The following is a 19,448-nucleotide window of genomic DNA, read 5'->3' as shown; positions in this document are numbered from 1 at the left end:
TAACCACAACAGCATATGGTGATCTTTAATAGGACCCGGATGTGTTCCTTTCATGTGCCCTGATTGGCTAATTGATTGACGGGTTTTCATCCTTATTTCCATAAATGAAATTCTCGCTTCATCTAAACTACAATTCCCATTATTAGTGGCCAAACATGTTGATTAATCTTCGTACTTTCCCGCAGATAAAATAAATATTTTGAATTAAAAACAGTTCACCAGTATTATTTTAAAAGTAAACAGCTGGTCTGTTTACGCTTCAGCGTAAAACACCAGCAACAACAAAAAAATCTTTCAAAAGTCACACTTTGCTTTGCTTTCTTCGTTAAAACAGCAACAAATAGAACGTTTTGGCTTTTGATAGCAAAGAAAGATATATCGCTTTATCAATTAAAACTAACCCAAATTTTTTGAAGTCAACCCCGGAACGTAAAATTTATCTGGGCTGCAAAACAACTCAACAAAAGTGGCATCCTGAAAAGTACATGTGACCGAATTATTCGGAAACGTTTACATCGACATTTCAATGGCAGTGCTTCATACATGCTAATTCTCTCTTTCTTTTTGTTTAAAGCTAGCTTTATTTTCTTTTAACTTTGGATTCAAAGGTGACAATTTTGTTATTTGATCAACAACAGGTCAAGTTGACCATAACATTGGAAAGCAAATGGTTGTTTATGTAAAAACAATATAATCATGTGGTTTCAACCGAAGAAAAACTAATGCGCTGCCGAGAAAGAAAGTAGGCGTTATAAAAGTTAAAAACTTTCTTGAAAAGGACCAAGTGACTTTCTCTACACACGGACGACATGGAATGTACAAAACTTAAATTCTGGTATGTAAGAACCCGCAAAGTTTCGGTGTAGCTAAAATAGCTAAACTATTATGAGTTGATACTACTGAGATATGATTCTGTTATCGCGTTCACAATTATTGCAGCGCGGTTTCATTCTTTGGGGGGCTTATAGCTGACCAACTGTTATTATCAATGTGATTAATCATTTGCGTACGGTAAAATTGTTTTGCGGTCACTGTAAACTCGATCCCAATTTCGAATTTAGTGATTACTCAAGTTGGCCAATCAGAAGGTGGTTGTTTTCTTTTTGTGCCAGAGGTGGTTGATTAAACCAAAATCCTTTCACGAAAATATTCCGCTGCAGTTTGAAAACGAGAATAGCAGAGGTACACCTAAAGTTTACCTATGCACGACCAGCTAAAGTAACCACAACAGGTGCATGTTTTCATAAATCTATGTTAACACTGAATGGCCTCTTAAACGGTTCAAGAACTCAGCTCACCTAAACTGACCCTCAATTAATGTAAACGTACCAATTTCGTCCCGTAAATTCTCTCCATATATTAAGTACTTGTTGAATTATTTGAAATATTAGAATAACTTTCCCTTGAAAGGGCACGCGCGAACGCTCATGGACTTCTCAGCTAGAGAGCTGGATTCCCGGATTTGTAATTGAACAGAGATGGGCGTATACAAATAAATGGTCTATTCAGGCACAAATAAACCTTGATATGCCAGCACCTATGGTTAAATTATGTACATTTAAAGCACAGTCCTGTTGTGGGATGCTGGGAAAAACGATAGCCACGTCTGGCTGGGTCGGGATCGGGATCGGGATTCGGGATCCAGAACTGATTAATCAAGCTATCAACCAATAAGAGGGTGCGTGCATGCAGGTTCTCCCTAATTTGAGTTGGCGTAGTCCGCGCTCGATCGCCATTCCAGTTCATATTTTGTGAGCATAGACTTCTCGCTTTATTAAACCACCGAGGGGCCTATTTCGTTTTCGGTCTTTTTGAGGGGCGAGGGGGATTCACAGAAGGGGGCTTATTGGAAACGGGGGACTTATTTTTATATCATATATCAGTTGGGGTACGTATAAAGCTAGGCACACACTAGGGGACTAGTCGCAGGGAATAGTCGCAGGGACTTATCCCTTAGTGTGTACACTCTAGAAAATTGACCGATTGGTGGGACTGTTGGTCCCTGCGACTAGTCCCAGAAATCAAACCAGCTTAATTCGTGGGACTAGTCGCAAGGACCAAAAATGTAGTCCCTGCGACTAGAATTTCGATGCAAAATACGAGTACACACTAGGGGACTGGTCCCCGAAGCAAGTCCCTGCGACAAGTCCCTGCGACTAGTCCCCTAGTGTGTGCCGACCTTAAGAGAAATAAATTGGACTTTTAAATGTTTAAGTGCTATTTTATAACACATTTTTACGAAATAGCAACAATCATCGGTAACTGTGGTGGTTGAATATCATTTAAAGCACGATGTTGCCTAATATTCTAATATTAATTGTCATGATTTATCATCTGGGGAAAAGGGAGGGCCCTTATCAAGAGGGAGGTTTATTAAAAAACTTACTTCCAGATAAGGGGCTTCTTAGATTCGAGAGGAGGGCTTACAAGACAAGGGGGCTTATTTATAGAGCGTTTACGGTATTTTAAACGTACAAAAACCTTATTTGAAACTATTAAGGACGGGGCTCCGTCTCGGTTGCAATAACCCGGGTAGGTTCAAAGTCATGACCTATAGTGACACTTGTCTTTTCCTGTTCTCTTTGTTTTTGCGTTACAGGTTACTTTGCCTTCTGGGCATTTTAACTTCAATTTGCAAGGCAACTATAAAAAAGCAGCCACATTTAATATTTATCTTGGCTGACGATCTGGTAAGTAAACTGGGCATTTAGCCGGTCAACATTCGTTTTGTATTTAAGCGATAGACCACACTTTCTAGGGCTTTACTGGCGTAATAAAGCCACGCGGGATATTGGGAGAACACGAGAAAAGCTTGTAAATCGCGAGCCGTATTATTTCGAGTGTTCTCCCAACATCCCAAGTGGCTTTATTACGCCAGTAAAGCCCTAGAAAGTGTGGTTTATTGCTTTTATGAAATAGCTATAGAAAACGTTCTTCAAAGAAATAGGAATCTGTTTTATTTTTCGTGATCAAATGTTTTATTCTCAACAAGTTCATCGAATGACGCGGTAAACCAATCCCAGCGGCCGAAAGAATAAATCACAGGTTCAGCTCCACACACAAAATCCACAAATCGACGCGACAAAAACGTTTAAAAATTCTTTTAAAGCTATAAAAGTCATAAGGAAGGAAAGGAATAAGGCAAACTGTCACGGTTTAAAATGTATTCAACGATTTTAAAATCTTTGACGTGGAAATCTAGCAAATTGTTCTGAATTTATCTCAGTATTCCGTATTCTTTCGTTTTCGCCGAATAACAGACTTAAGTGTAATACTCCATAATATTCGAGCTTTTTTAAAAGTTCGCGGACACCGTACCTCACCGATTTCGCTGATATTTGGCATGCAGTCTTGTTTTAGGGTCCTAACTACCAAATGGATATTAAAAAGTTTCAATTCTTTTTATTTTGGAAAATATCGAGAAGGCCGATTTGAAGCGTCCGTGACGGCTCGCCAACATGGCGGATCGAAGGTGCTCTTGTTACTTCGACACTGAACCTGCCGTCACAGTTTCTCGATCTACTTGGCATAGTTAAAAGAACTATCTTTCTTCTTTCTATATATCAAAATATTCGGCAATTTGAGTTTGGATGATCAACGGCCAAGAAGTTCGAAGGTATGTTAACGATGTTTTGAACAGTCTCAAATTTACTACAAAATGAAAGGCTTATAACTCCACTGTTATCTCGATTTAGAACAGGCATTTACCATGAACAAACTTGTTCATTGGTGAATTGATTTCATTAATAAAAAAATTGGGGAAATGTCACCGTTAAGAATAAAAAATTATGGAACCTCTAGTAAATTGGCCATTTCAGCGCCATTTCAGCGGATCAGCTCATTTAACAGCAAATAATCGGGAGAAACATGAAAGGGTTACAGTCGTTTATAATAAGCAGTTTTCAGGTATTCTTTGCTTATCTTAAACAAATACATAATCTTTGCCAAAGATATGGCGATTTTTGAGCGTACGATCGTTTCTCCAAATTTTTATGTCGGCAACTTTATTTTATTTGTTGTCGAGTTATGTGTTGTATTCAATATTCGTTTCAAAAACTTTGTTGCTCGCATTTCCCAAATCACTGTTTAAGAATTGCCCTTCCTAACAGGGTCTTCTTACTTTTTCTTTTAAAACTAAAAGAAAATGTCATAGAACGGTTTTAACTAGTGAATATAGAATAATTAATTTTGTGTTATCTGGCTGTTTTCACAATATAAAAAAATTTTAAGTGCCTATCTTTAACTATTTCACGCTTTTCCTTAAATTTTTGCATTTGGCCAAAGAATTGTTCTCGGAGTCGTTTCAGCTGAGTCGAGAGATACAGAAGCCGTCGAGTAAATTTAACTGCTGTGAATGAAATCGTTTGAGCTTGACGTGTATTTATAGATTGCGCTCGAGCTCCGTAATTAAGTTTATTCATTTGGCGATCAGATAAAAATATGAATGATAGAGTATAACTTTCTAAGACGAGAGACACGGAAGTTTGTTTAGAGCATTTATGCATAGAAATACCGGTTTATTTTTGAGCGGTAAATCTGCATTTATAATAGCTGGGAGTTTGGGGTGTTTTTTGGTGTTGTTTTTTTTAGGGGGCTCGGGGGAGGGGGGGGGGTGGGGAAGTGGTGCCTTCGTATCCTCTTTTGTTCTTTTACACAGTGGCCTGAATTTGGAACAGTTCGGGGAATGGATTATCAATTACTCTTCGTTATGCCATGTCACCCCTTAATGTGGGAGCGCCGCGCCTCAATTCACGATAAAAAAATTTATGGCCGCCCGGTCCATTTATGTAGTTCTCCGCCAGGTCTCTCAATAGGCTGGTTACGATCCTAGTGGCCCATCAGGCCGGAGCTCATACCGGTTTCCGCAACGTGAAGCGACAACGAGTATTTTTTACTCCACCCGGATGGGATGCTATTCCATCGCAGGGTTACCTTCCTTCCCGAAAAGCTAAAATTGACTGGTAATCATTTTTACACCTGGGTAAGGAAAGGGACTCTGGGAGTTGAGAGGCTTTCCAAAGAACTTACGCATTGTCCTCCAAAATCTCTATCCAGGACTGTTTGGTCCAGAGTCCAGCGCAGTGACCATTATTTAGCCATCACGCTCCCCAACCGTGTAAGAAAGTGCAAAAATCTGCTTGTATAAGCCCTGGGGTTGTACAGTTTGGTACGAAATGTGGGCTTTTAAATGTGGTAGGTCTTATATCCGTGGTTGGGGTGCGGTGGCTTAAAGCGAAATTAAAAAACTTCTTGTTTTCTGAAAAACGTTTTTATTAACTGATTTGAATTAATTAATGAATTAAAGGGACAGTGTCACAATTTAATAAAATTTAAAATTCAGACGGTAACCTGGTAGGAAAAAAGTGGCCTTAAACTTTGACAGTTGACTTGGAAGAAAATATGGGCCTTGAATTGGGAGGGCTTATGAGAGAAAAGGATAAAAGGGGAATTTCACAGAATCTGCTCAACAGCGTACTCTCGAGCAGCTTTCATTTATCTGCCCACTGTCTTTTTCTCTCTCCAGGTTTTAGTAAGGCCAGACCGCTATGAGTGGATTTACAATTCATATTAACACTTTTTTGAGATTTTTAAATCCCGGTTCGAGCTTTGGGGGGATATTGCGTTGAGTTCTTCGGAAAGCCTCTGTACTATCATACCGTATTTACTCGAATAAGCGCCGCCCCCGAATAAGCGCCGCCCTCGAATAAGCGCCGCATTGCGGACAAAAAAGTTAATAAGCGCCGCCCCCGGCGCCGCAGTCCCCATGCGGCGCTTATTCAAGGAAATCTGTTTAACTAGAAACAGAACTACAAAGCAACTCTTAAACAAACTTGGACATTTCTTTCCATCAAAAGCGACGTTCTGCAGTTCAAAGTGCTTGTTTTACCGCTCAGTTTTTCTATTGAACATTCTTCAGTACAATCTTCAGCAAGAGACGACTTTTGGCAATCAGGGGACCCTATTTTAATAAATGTAAAGGATTAGATTCTTTGTGGCGTCAAACTTTTTAATAAGCGCCGCCCTCAAAAAGCGCTGCCCTTGAATAAGCGCCGCACTGGAGGCGTAAAAAATTTAATGGCCGCGGCGCTTATTGGAGTAATTACGGTAGTCCCTTTCTTCACCTAGGTCGGCGATAAGGACATACGTGATGTAAGTCATGACGCATCGCGAGAGGTGTCCTTATGGAGAGGTTCGACTTTGATAAAAAAAAGTCCGAGATAAAAAAACAGCCAAGTTCTCGCCTGCTTTTTTTTGGAAAAATCTGACGAAAATTTGTATCTTTTAACTTGCTAAATATGATTTTAAATCAATGAGGAAAATGTGTTAGCTTCACTTTATTTTTGTTCTTGCCGCGAGTGCCACGCCTTCTTCGAACACGTAATTACTGATGACAAAACGTAAATCATGTTCATTTCAAAATCAGCTCGCTTATGCTTAGGCAGATGAGCTCTTTTGTTCAACATTCAGACCACTGAGTCAGAGATCTAAAAAATTCGGAGGCACCACTTCCACCCCCCTCCCCCCGCCTTCCTACAACAACACCAAAAAAACCAAACTCCCAGCTATTATAAATGCAGATTTACCGCTAGAAGCCGAGTATTTTTTAACTGCTTCAAACCGTATTTCTTCATATCTTCTGAAAACTTCCTTCTCTCGTGCTTAATGATTTATTCTATCTTCTTGATTTTTATCTGATCGCCATAAACTTAATTAACACATTTAAAACCCACTTTCGTACCAAACTACACCCCAGGGCTAAACATTTCACCGGGAGCGTGATGGCCTAATAATGTCACTGCGCTGACTCTGACAAATCCTGATGGCTTTTGGAGGACTGCGTTAAGTTCTTTGGAGGCCTCTCAACTCCCGTCCCTTTCCTACCCAGGTGTAAAATAACATAATCTTTACTTTTCGAGGAAGGTAACCCTGCGATGGAATAGCATCCCATCCGGGTGGAGTAAAAAAATCTTGTCGCTTCACTTGCGGAAACCGGTATGAGCTCCGGCCTGATGGGCCACTACTCGTAACCTGCCTATTGAGAGACCTGGCGGAGAACTACAAAAGGACCGGGCGGCCATAATTTTTTATCGTGATTGGGCGCGGCGCTCCCACATTAAGGGGTGACATGGCATAACGAAGAGTAATTGATAATCATTCCCCGAACTGTTCCAAATTCAGGCCACTGTGTAAAAGAACAAAAGAGGATACGAAGGCACCACTTCCACACCCCCTCCCCCTCCGCCGAGCCCCCTAAAAAAACCACCAAAAAACACCCCAAACTCCCAGCTATTATAATGCAGATTTACCGCTCAAAAATAAACCGGTATTTCTATGCATAATGCTTCTAAAAAAACTTCCGTGTCTCTCGTGCTTAAAACGGACTTAAAACTCTGATCATTCATTATTTTTATCTGATCGCCTTTAATTACGGAGCTCCGCCTAAACTCAAGCTCAAACATCACTCGCTTCTTTTTATTTTCTGGCTCTCCTGGTTCCATGGCGATATATCTTACATTTATTTTTTGCAGAAAAGAACACTTTTCACTATTCTTTTCTATTTTAATGGGATGGGAATTTCTTAAAATATTTGGAAGCGAATCTTTTTAAGTCGCCACACTGCCTTCCTTCCGCGCTGGGCCAACTAGAGGTTCCTAATTTTTTATTCTAGGATCAATTTTTTTAATGATCCTGCTATTCTTAGGAGTTTCTATTGGACTTTCTGATACCTTCAACTTCTCCTGATTAACTACATTTCCTCTATTTTGATATTAAAAAGAGATAGTTCTATAACTATGCCAAGTTGATGAGAAACTGTGAGGCAGGTTCAGTTCGAAGTAAAAGAACACCTCGTCCGCATGTTGGCGGCCGTCACGGACCTTCAATCGGCCTTCTCGATATTTTCCAAAATAAAAAAAGAAACTTTTTAATATCCATTTGGTAGTTAGGACCCTAAAACAAGACTGCATGCCAAATATCAGCGAAATCGGTGAGGTACGGTGTCCGGCCAAAGTTCGAATATTATAGACTATGACAATTAAGCACGTAAAACTGACGATATAATTTAAGCGCGTACAAGAACTCAGTGTGAGGTTCTGCCATCAAAATAATTCTAGTTCATCGCGACAAATTTGATCAGTTTTAATTTCTTTCAAATAACATTTCCGAGTTAATGTTGAATGGAACTATATCCATATTTTTCCAGTCCAGTGAAAGCAGACCTGTTCATTCTGTTTTTTTCTCACTCAGTCAGTGTTGTCTCTGCGTTTTCGTTTCAGTTTTTCTCTAGTTCCTTTGCTCAACTGTGGTGCGCGGGAAAATTCAATTTTGTGATCCACCCTCAGTACATTTTCATAATTATCATTTACGATAATTATATATCCTCCGTTTTAACCATAATATAGACCAAAAGAATACATTCAACAAACGTTAATTCTTCGTCCTTAATTATGCGTAATCGAGCGTATTAAATGCGGCCATGTCGGGACAGAAGCGGGACCTAACCGGTACAATAGTGCATAGGTTTTTGACCAATCAGAGCGCGCGTAGTATTTGAGTTATTTTATAAAAGTGGATAGATTTAGAAAAGTAAAGACTGATAATAAATAAATCCTATTAGACATTTAATAGTGTGAAGTATCGTACATTTTTATGAGTTTTAGAATATTTTGGCAAGTAAAAATTCAAATTGCGAGTAAAAATGTACAGTGATACTGCCCACTAAAATGTCTAAAAGTAGATTTGGTACCCAACGTTTACTTTTCCCGAATTGTCGACTTTCACTCGTTTCAAGCGGAGACAAACTCATGTGTGTATAAAAAAAATCATCTCTATAAACTGTTATATTTCTTTTCACAGGGATGGGATGACGTTGGCTTTCATGGTTCCCGCCAGATTCCAACTCCAAACATCGACGCCATGGCCAATGAGGGCGTCATATTAAACAATTACTATGTGTCCCCAATGTGTACTCCAACTAGAGCGTCGATCATGTCGGGTAAACACCCGATCCACCTTGGTAGGTTTTATTAATATACAAACCGCTTGATTGTGTAGCAAAATAGAAAGTAATCTGAAAATTGTAGTGTACTTAAGGTAAAAAAGAACCTAGGAGGAAAAAAAAAACAATCAGTGGTTGAAAATGGGTAAAATCGGATACGTCGGCAGACAGTAGTAGGTAGGGCAGTTTTCTTTTCGCGATTTATGTTGGAGCTTCGTTGATATATTATACAAATTAATATATACACCTTATTCGCTGGTTTGCGACATGTAATACGAACAATGAGCAAAATGTCCGCTCGTATTATATGTTTAACCATCGAATTATTCCACTATTTTTTCCACTTTGTTTGGTTCCACATTCCCTAAGTTTGTCCGTCCGTATTTTTGCCCTGCTCTACAGCGTAATGGCGTGGCATATTTTGCGCGTTCTTTTGCCCTGATATGGTAAAATGGCGCAAATGTGGAATAATAAAGGCCTAGTATACTTGCGTTCCCAATTTAAGTGAAGCTTTCAAGCACAACATGAACTGAATGCAACGGAATGAATGACGTCAAAACGCGCGTAAAATACTTTACTAGCCCCTTAGAACTCTTTTATTCATGAGAGGTTTAAAATGTAGTGTTTGTGGCTAGCACTATGGCTGTGTCCGATGGAGGATGGAAGGTGTCCGTTAGTACGGGTTCAGCTGTATGTAACTTAAAATTTTCTTTTACTCCATCAGGTATTCAACATTTTGTGATCTTCGCCGCGCAACCTTATGGACTGCCACTAAAGGAAGTAACGGTAGCACAGTATCTTAAAACTCTTGGTTACAAGACTCATGCAATCGGAAAGGTATCTAGCACGGGCCCGAACACGAACAAACCCTGTTTAGCAAGTAATGATCCGTTTCGTCTTTGACAGTGAAAGCCAACAACAGCTGAAGCTCTTTCTTCTTGACTATCCTTGTCGTTTTTATTTCGCTATTTAAAAAATTTAGGGCTTTGTACGTAACCAGGTCAGCAATGATGCTAGCCTGGCCTTCTCGCACCTTTTCGCGTTTCTCAAAATGCGCGCCTAAAAAACTACACAGGCTTAAATGACGCGAGGTAATGTTACACGCAATGTTGTAATGAATGACCACGGTGATTGAAACAGCTGCAAGCAGCGCTCTGTGTACTGCTGTACAGTGTCCGGACTGGAAGATTATTACCACCGTGGGATTACAGGTACGCTTATCTCGTAACCAGGTCTTCTCACTCTTTGGGAGAGAACAACTGGGTACGAGGTTACAGGCGTACTAAAGTAATTTAAGTGTCTTTAAGTTCTTTAAGTTTTAAGTTCTCTTCAAGTTTATTTAAATTTACACTCGTCTTAAGATAGTGTCCCCAATTAGTGGATTGATTCTGCTACGGTGTTTCATTGTTGACACTATAAAAAAGTTAATCGTCATCATTGTCATCATCATCATCATCATCATCATCATCATCGTCATCATCATCATCTTCCCTTCCCTCGACCTCCATCGAAGAGAGAGAGAAAGAGGTTCAGGGTACTAATTAGTTAGTCTGAACACCCTGTTTTGTTTCTTTCTCATAGTGGCATCTTGGATACTTTACAAAAGAGTACACTCCTTTATATCGAGGATTCGACTCGTTCTTTGGCTATTTGGGTGCGAAGGAGGATTACTGGGATCACAGCTCATTTGAGGATTACTGGGGCTATGATCTCCGAGATAACATGACGGTAGGTCAGTTAAAAGAACCCAACACACTTGGTACGGCTAGTCTCAAGGCAGAGTGCACCAATGCACTCGAAAAATAAATACGGTTAGACTATGAAAACTGATCAATGCAAAATCATCGCCAATATCGATCGTCTTGATCGTCCCACACACTAAAGTTTCATACAATATTAGAGCCACATTAATTGATATTGCAATTGTGAGCCTGGAATCGAAGAAAAAAATTGGAGGGCGTTTGATTTACATAAAAAACGCACTTTTAACGGTTGTTATGATCTGTTTCTAATTTAACAGTGCAAATTTTTGTCATCGTTGTCAGAATATTGTTATGAGTTGTTGCTTTTTTATTATTTTGAAGATTCATTTGTTGTTTCTAGCCCATCAGAAGAGATGGAATCTATGCCACGGATCTTTTCACTCAGGAGGCCATAAAGAAGATCAATGCACACGATGCATCCAAGCCAATGTTCATGTACCTCGCCCACCAAGCCGTGCATTCAGCCAATAAGAACGATCCTCTTCAGGCACCAGAAGACCTTATAAAGGTAACTCTGTAAATAGGATATCGTTTTAAACATTGAGGTAGCATTTTACAAGAAAAATTAGTAAAAACGTGAATCGACGTTTCGAACATCATTTTGCTGTTGTTTTAAGTTTATGTCGGGTCATGACAGTCTGTTTTAATTATTACGGGTAGTTGTCCTTTAATGACTGGCCAAGCCCAAAATGTTTGAGTTATTTGCCGTAAGGATTTTGTCACTCAGCTATATAACATTAAATTCGTCAAAATAATTATCCAAGCAAGCACCACGCAACCACCAAGGTTTTACTTTTGACAGTGTAACGCCCACTTCAATTGATGCTTGAGCTGGCTGTAGTTAGACATTGTTGTTGTTGTCGTCGTCGTCGTTGTTGTTGTAACCATGGTGACAAGGCTTACGTTTTCTCGAGCAAGACACTGGTAGCATGATTTAATTTCAGTTTTAGATGATTTATTGTTTTCGTTGCGTTTGTAGTTACTGGCCAAATAAATTATATTGTCTTGCTTTTACTGAGTCAGTGCCCCCGCCGGGGAGGGGGAGGGGGGAAAAAAAAAAAAAGAAAAAAAATGGAAAAAAAAAAAAAAAAAAAAACCCGGCCAAAAAAAAAAAAAAAAAAAAGAAAAAAGGAAAAAAGAAAAACCGCCAGAGTGCCGTTAAGAGAGCTTCGACTGTAGTCGATTGAAAAAAAAAATGATCAAATTGAACTTTCTATTTTTCAAGAAATTTAGTTTTATCAAAGACAAAAGAAGACAAAAATACGCTGCCATGGTAACGTCGCTGGATAATTCAGTCGGAGCTGTAAGGCAGGCACTTGCAGATAAAGGAATGTTACAAGATTCCGTCATCATCTTCACCACTGACAACGGAGGAGCACCATATGGATTCAACTGGTAACTTAAGCTATAACAGCGCGCTTCTATGGCGCAGTTTTTTCTAAACTGGTATAAGTAAAGGATATTTCCCTCGACTGTGAATTTCCAAACACAACTATCCATATAAAAAAATTATTTCTTAAGGGCATACTATGTTTATCACTGATACATATAGCCTGCGTAGCTGGCGGGATAAGCGCAGTGCGAGAAAAATCGTGAAAGGTATTCTCAACGTGACCCCTCCCCAATTCCCTCGAGGCTTTGCAGCTCGACTTCGCCGCCGCCGTAAACAAAGCGCTGGGTTGCGAATCCCGCCAGCTACGCAGGCTACATACATGTTTTACAAACATTCTCCCATTATCACGTTGAGGAAAGTCGAATGAACTTTTAAATTTTTTTTGGTTTTTAAAATAAACAGCAGAGATGAAGATCTGTTTTAGCAACAAATTCCAAAGTAATGCAAAAATGTATTGTTTTACAGTAGTGATGCACTAAGTTTCGAAGCATGCGCTTGGTTTCCAGGCATGCCACTAAAACAGAGGTGAAATATATTAAAACATAACATGACATGATAAAATATCCCAAATGGCAAGAGGCAGACCAGTTGTATATTTAGAAAGTGTGACCGTGGATTTTGAACTAGGGACGAGCGAGAACAAATGCAGCTTGTGGCAGGGTGGAGGCTTGAACACGGAACATCAGGATTGCAACACTAGCGCCCTAAATTACTTGTCCACGCTGCCGCCACGTCCTCCTGCTCCTCCTCCTCCTCCACCCCACCACCTAGTAGGTTTATTTCAAGGAAATGAAACCGCGCCGTTTGTTATCAAGTTATATCCTTACTTTAATTTCCAGTGGTTCGAGGCGAAAAGTAGCCCATTTATGTCTAATTCCGGATGGTAATCTACCTTATTCTTACTTAATTTCGCGAGTACTAAATTTCGCGATTTTCGCGATTTTGAAAAAATCGCGAAATTTAATACTCGCGAAATATAGGACACGCGAAGTTTAAAATCGCGAAATTTAATATCGTACCGATAATATAAAAAAATAATGAAACTCGATGTGTTTTATCATACTTATTCGAACATGTCTGAGCTTCATGTTTAGGAGTTTTTTTTGTTTAATTTTGTCCATTAGTCATCTCCCACTCTATCAGTCGCACTGTTCGAACAATTCTCTGCCGCCAAGCTCCTCAAAATCTCGCTCATGCAGTCGTAGATGAACCTATTAGGGATTTAGACTGTTGAATACCTTATGTTTTGGTATGTGTATATTGTTTTGTTTGCTGTTTTTACGATGACTTTCATATTTATTATGTTGTCACAGTTTCGAGGTCAAAGCTTCACATTGAAGAATAGATAAAAATCGCGAAATTTAATACACTCCAATTGTATCTTCCTCTCAAAATCGCAAAATTAAGTACTCACGAAAAATGGCTCATAATTTTTCGCGAAATTAAGTACTCGCGAAATTTAGTGAGAATAAGGTATGTTTATTCCCCGTAACCGTTTTCAGTTGTAATAACAGCAAGGTTGATAAAGCTTACTTATATTATGGATACAGTAGTATACATGACAAATGTAGACAAACGTAATCGTCGTACTGGTTTGTGGTATACGGTACGTGGCCAAACTGTAGCTTTCAGTCTGTTTAAATTATACCGTAATATACCGTTTTTATTTAATTAAGCGCCCCCCACCCACCAGGAAAGTACCCTCCCTTCCCTATCTTCACGTTTTGTTATTATTTACTGTTTTGTTGCAAAATAAACTTGCTACTTGCTGAAAATTTAATAAGTGCCAAGCCTCGAATAAGCGCCCACTCTCAGGGTCCAAAAATTTAATAAACTTCCAGGGCGCTCTACCGAATAAATACGGTATATATTCTAGTTAGCCAGGCTACATTAACACTTCAGTAGCTACTAGTGGATGGCATTTAAAGTTGAACTTTTGTTTGTATTCGGTTAGGAACGCTGGCTCAAACTTCCCTTTTCGCGCGGGAAAAGACACCCTGTGGGAGGGTGGGGTGAAAGGTGTTGGCTTCGTCTACACCACCAATGATCTCATCAAGAAGAAGAACCGGGTGTGCACGGGATTGATTGACGCCACAGACTGGGCAGCGACACTGTACCATTTAGGGGGAGGTGATGCAGACCTAATAACTGCAAGAACCGACGGAAAGAATGTATGGGAAACGATATCAAACGACGCACCATCACCTCGGGATGAAGTATTGCATAATATAGACCCCAGGTTCGTGCAAATAATTCCGTTATCAGTGCTAGTACAGACAAGAGGGAATGAAGTTAATCCTCTCTTGGTACTGGACCAGTTTTCATTCATGTGTTTAAATTGAAATGATAGAACTTTCGAACTTTTGAAGCCGGCATCTTCATGTTTGGATATACGTGTCCAAACTGTCATTTAACAAATGGTGCAATAAAGTACTAAAAGCCCACATTTTTATGCAGGATCGATGTTGAAATCCCAAACTGGATTAAACCAGTTATATAGCTATTTGCGCGAATGATGTATCGCGTTCAAAGGGTTGTTTTAAAGTAGAGTATCACTCCCCTTAATTTTTTAAATCGTCATTCAAGAAAAAAAAATGTCCCCCATGCAAGCAGTAAAACAGAATGTCGACTCCCCCAATTGTTTCAACCTGTTAACTGGATACGTTATTTGTCATTGACCAATCAGCTTCACTTCAACGCACTAGGCCTAACGGTTAGCGCGCCAGACTCCGGAACGGACATTCCGCGTTCGAGCCCTGGTTGAGGTCTCTGTGTTGTGTTCTTGTGCAAGACACTTTACTCTCATAGTGCCTCTCTCCACCCAGGTATATAATGGGTTCTTGGGGGGGGGGGGGGGTACCCTGCGATGGACTAGCATCCCATCCGGGGAGGAGTAGAAATATTCCTAGCTGCTTAATACTGTCGAAACAGGGATAAGCACCGGTAGTATGCGCCACTTGGCTCGAGGCTCACCCCTTCACTAATTATCAGTGTTTTCAAGATAAAATGTTTAATGTTGTTTTATCTTCCTCTATATCTAGGCGACATTTTGCAGCCATCCGCAAAGGGAACTTTAAACTTGTTATTGGAATGGATGACACATATCAGCTTGGATGGCATGCACGCTACCCAACAAATTCGCCTCCTCCCTGGTCAGAAAATCCAACTCTCCCTGGAGCAGAGATTAAATGCGGTCCGTGGACGAAGGGCGAAGGCATGTGCGACTCAAAAAATCATCAAGCTTGTCTATTTGACCTGGCGAACGGTAATTTCTTGACATTCGTAATACCTACCGTAATGATTCGATTTAGCGCCCTCCTTCTAATAAGCGCCCCCATCCGAAAAACCGCCCCCCTTCGAATGCGTTATTTTTTTATAATTTACAGACTCTGTGGGCACTTACTTATGCTACATTTTCTTCACGTTACATTTAGCTAACATTAAAAAAGAAAACTTATCTTACAAAAATCATTGCTTACAATAACTTCTCTTTTACTACACTACATAACAATTAATTATCACATTTATCTGATTTATCTGAGGACAGCATATTGACCTCGTGCTGGATTATTCTGGCTTACTTGGCTGGTAAGTTCCTTAGGGAACTCATGTTATATGAGGACAGCACATTGACCTTGTGCTGGATTTTTTTGGCTTACTTGGGTGGCAAGTTCCTTACCCCCTAGAACTCATGTTATATGAGGAGAGCATGTTGACCTCGTGCTGGATTATTCTGTCTATACTTGGCAGGTGAGTTCCTTAGGGAACTCATGTTATATGAGGACAGCATATTTAACTCGTACTGGATTATTCTGTCTTACCAGGCTGGTGAGTTCCTTAGGGAACTCATGTTATCTTAGGGCAGCGATATGACCTCGTGCTGGATTATTCTGTCTTACTTAGCTGTTGAGTTCCTTAGGGTACTGATGTTATACTAGGACAGCATATTGACCTCGTAAATTATTCTTTCTTACTTGGCTGGTGAGTTCCTTAGGGAACTCAGGTTATCTTATGGCAACGTATTGACTTCGTGCTGGATTATTCTTTCTTACTTGGCTGGTGAGTTCCTTAGGGAACTCAGGTTATCTTATGGCAACGTATTGACTTCGTGCTGGATTATTCTTTCTTACTTGGCTGGTGAGTTCCTTAGGGAACTCATGTTATCTTCGGGCAACGTTTTGACCTCATGCTGGATTATTCTGTCTTACTTGGCTGGTAAGTTCCTTATGGAACTCATGTTATATGAGGACAGCATATTGAACCCGTACTGGATTATTCTGTCTTACTAGGCGGGTGAGTTCCTTAGGGAACTCATGTCTTACTTGGCTGGTGAGTTCCTTTGGGAACTCAAACTCAAGTAGAACCACGAGCCGTTAGGCGAGTGGTTTCACTGCAAAGTTTTGGACATTTTATGGCGTCATTTCTATGGTCTATAAGAGTGTAGACCATGGAAAAATGTGGTCGATTTGTTTTATACCATAACAAACTCGAACAAGTATTTATCAAAAGCGATGCCTAACCGTGAAGAAACTTTGCAGGTGGGACGTAAAGATTCTGGCCCGACACGTAAAAACGACAATGATACAAAAGAAGATGAACAAGAATTCAAAGAATAACAACTTTAATTACCTTTTCCCCTTTCGTTGAGTGTGTGTCTATCGCTTTAAGCGAGCAAGATTATTTTTCTTCCTGAAGATCTTGTTAGCGCTCGTTCACTGAACATCGACAGTCCGCTGCCGGTTCGCTAGCACCGTTCTTCTCAGTAAGACCAAAAATTCAAAAGCCTGGTCAATTTTCTTTCGACAGATCACCTGAGAAGAAGTCCAATCCTGAATTCCGAAAACAAATGCGTACTTGATTCAAACAAAACACGATGAAATTTGCTTTCATTCATGGAGACCAAACTTACACATTTTTTAGCCCGCGCGTGTGCGTGGCGTGATCTGACGTCACTTTCATGGTCTGTAATCTCATCGACCATAACTTTTGACCAATTAGCGCGCGAAAATTCTCTCGGTTATGGTATAATATGACATGTTGGTGAAAGCTATACTCTTAAGACATCTAAAAAGTCATTAACCCACTCTGTAGGAATCGTATTTTAAAACTGTCACCAATTTTTGTCAATGCCGTACTAAACTCTAGCGGAAGAAACTGAATAATCAATATCATGCAAAATCTACAAAAAGTCTTGACTAATGAATACGTCACAAAAATGAAATGAATAATGAATAAGTGCATGAGGTCCAATTTTTCCGCTTCTGACCCCCGATTACATGTTGAACACGTTTGGTAAATGTTAAAAGACTTAAAGGAGCCGTGTCACGACATTTAAAGTACTTTTCTAATTTCTTCCAAATTGAAGAAAACCTCAGAATAATAGTTTTGTAACATAGAAAAACAACAGAGGAGTAATAACAACGCGAAAATAACCAAGGATGGTTTCGACTGACGAAGATTAAGACGGATTACGATCGACAAACTTGAAAAAAACTTGCCCATTTTTTTCAAGATGGGTTGTCCATGACGTAGCTCCTTTAAAATGTTGTGATCTCTTCCCATTTTTTTTAGATCCATGTGAATACAAAGATGTTTCGGCTCAGTATCCACACGTGGTGCAAGAGCTGAGACAGAGGCTGGTCTATTACCACAGCACAGCATTACCAGTTGTTTATCCAATGATTGACCCAAAAGCGGATCCCAAAAGATTCAATAGCTTTTGGGGCCCATGGAAAACACTTACAGACAAATCGGAATATGATGCTGCCAAGATTGCTTGTAACCACGTGCACGATGAACAGGTTCAACGTGGATTACACCTGATGAAGTATTCGAATCAAACTCTATGATCCAATGCAATTTTAGACGGAGGTTTTCGAAAAATATATGCATTAACAATACAGAAAAGGAAGCAATAGATCGAGGCAGGGAACGTGAACACAGAAACAAGTATTATAATAACTTCGTACTGAAAGATTTCTCAGTATCGAATCCTTGGGCCATGAAGTTTGGAGTTTCACACCGTTGTATAATATCGTGAGTGAACTAAGGTGAAATGTAGTAAGTATAACATATAATTTATTTTAATTGCTCAGGACTACTAATTGCTCATGGACTACTGAGCTAATTAACCAGTAATTCCGTGGTAAGTTGTAGCAGGTCGGCCGATATAATTATGCAGATTTTGCGCGCGGCCATGGAGCTACACAGGAAATTGATAGACTAAGGCAAACTCGGCCCGTCGGCCTTGTATGCCATCTAGTCCGTCGAAGGAGCCGTCGGCAGCCTCAATTTCATCTAACAGTTCTATCTTTATAAACAAGCCGTTACAAAAACTCAACGGTTTCACTAAAATTAATCGCAAAGTCTAGCGAATGCTTAAATAGGGGACACCCCACCCACACGCCACGTAAGCACCTCACGAGGAGAGGAGCAGTATACTATATTAAGGAAAGAGCTTAAATGGTTTATGCTATGCAATCAAAGCTCTTTTTGTATATCATGTACATAAATTATTCTTCTAAAATACAAGACATTAAACAATTCAAAAAACGTTGCCAGTTTGTTTGCCTCAGTCAGGGCCGTAACTAGCATGAGGCAAGACGAGGCACTTGCCTCGCCTTGATTTTAACCAAAAATAATAATAATAATAAATATTTGGTTGGTAAAAATAATCCTCAAAAAGGCCGGGCGCTTGAAATCAAATTAAGATGAAAATTAAGTTAAAGACATGCCTGAACGGACTCCACGTGTGTGTTTTGTGGTCGTGTCGCATTAGCATGTCTTTATGGGATAAACTAAACTGAAAACAGCATCATCATTATCATGACACCAGCATCACTTGCCAAAGTATCTAAAAAGCAATGAGAAGTGTCATTTTACGCTTAAACGAGATTGATTTTTTATTTAAGAATAATTTCATTAAAATTCTCAAAACAGCGTTTCAGAGCTTCTATAATTAAATTTTCTTTTGGGGAGGGGGTATGCCCCCAAACTCCCCTAGCATCGCGCTTCTTTCGGCGCTGAGGTTTTGCCTCGTCTAGTCTATGTCAGAAGTCTGGTTACGGCCCTGCCTCAGTGTTCCAGGGGCGTCGAAGAAGTACGAGATATGCCCGACCAGTCAAACGTTAACGCGGAACACGTTTGTTATCAATAAATTAACATCTGAGTGATGGAGTGGATTATTTCAGCAACGAGACATTAATCATCGAACAGGCAATTACCCGCAAATTTAATACGGACTAATAATAATAATCTGACTGCCCCCTATTGTGTTCGGATCATCTAAAAGAAA

At 39.8% G+C, this 19,448-nt stretch overlaps 1 protein-coding gene across 1 annotated transcript; it reads left to right on the top strand.

Annotated features, from left to right (window-relative positions):
- The first annotated feature begins 703 nt into the window (after positions 1-703).
- LOC144643260 (arylsulfatase B-like) lies at positions 704-19,332 on the top strand. The gene is made up of 10 exons (XM_078502463.1): positions 704-835; positions 2,600-2,690; positions 8,857-9,016; positions 9,723-9,835; positions 10,580-10,726; positions 11,102-11,269; positions 11,987-12,156; positions 14,109-14,393; positions 15,196-15,419; positions 17,726-19,332. The coding sequence occupies exons 1-10, from the start codon at positions 810-812 to the stop codon at positions 18,001-18,003; spliced, it is 1,662 nt and encodes a 553-aa protein (XP_078358589.1). The 5' UTR covers positions 704-809; the 3' UTR covers positions 18,004-19,332.
- Positions 19,333-19,448: the final 116 nt, after the last annotated feature.

This window comes from Oculina patagonica, chromosome 2, assembly GCF_052425735.1.
Source record: "Oculina patagonica isolate OP01 chromosome 2, crgOcupat, whole genome shotgun sequence".
Lineage (NCBI taxonomy): Eukaryota > Metazoa > Cnidaria > Anthozoa > Scleractinia > Oculinidae > Oculina > Oculina patagonica.
The sequence above is the reverse complement of the archived record's forward strand: the minus strand, read 5'-3'. Positions and strand labels throughout refer to the sequence as shown.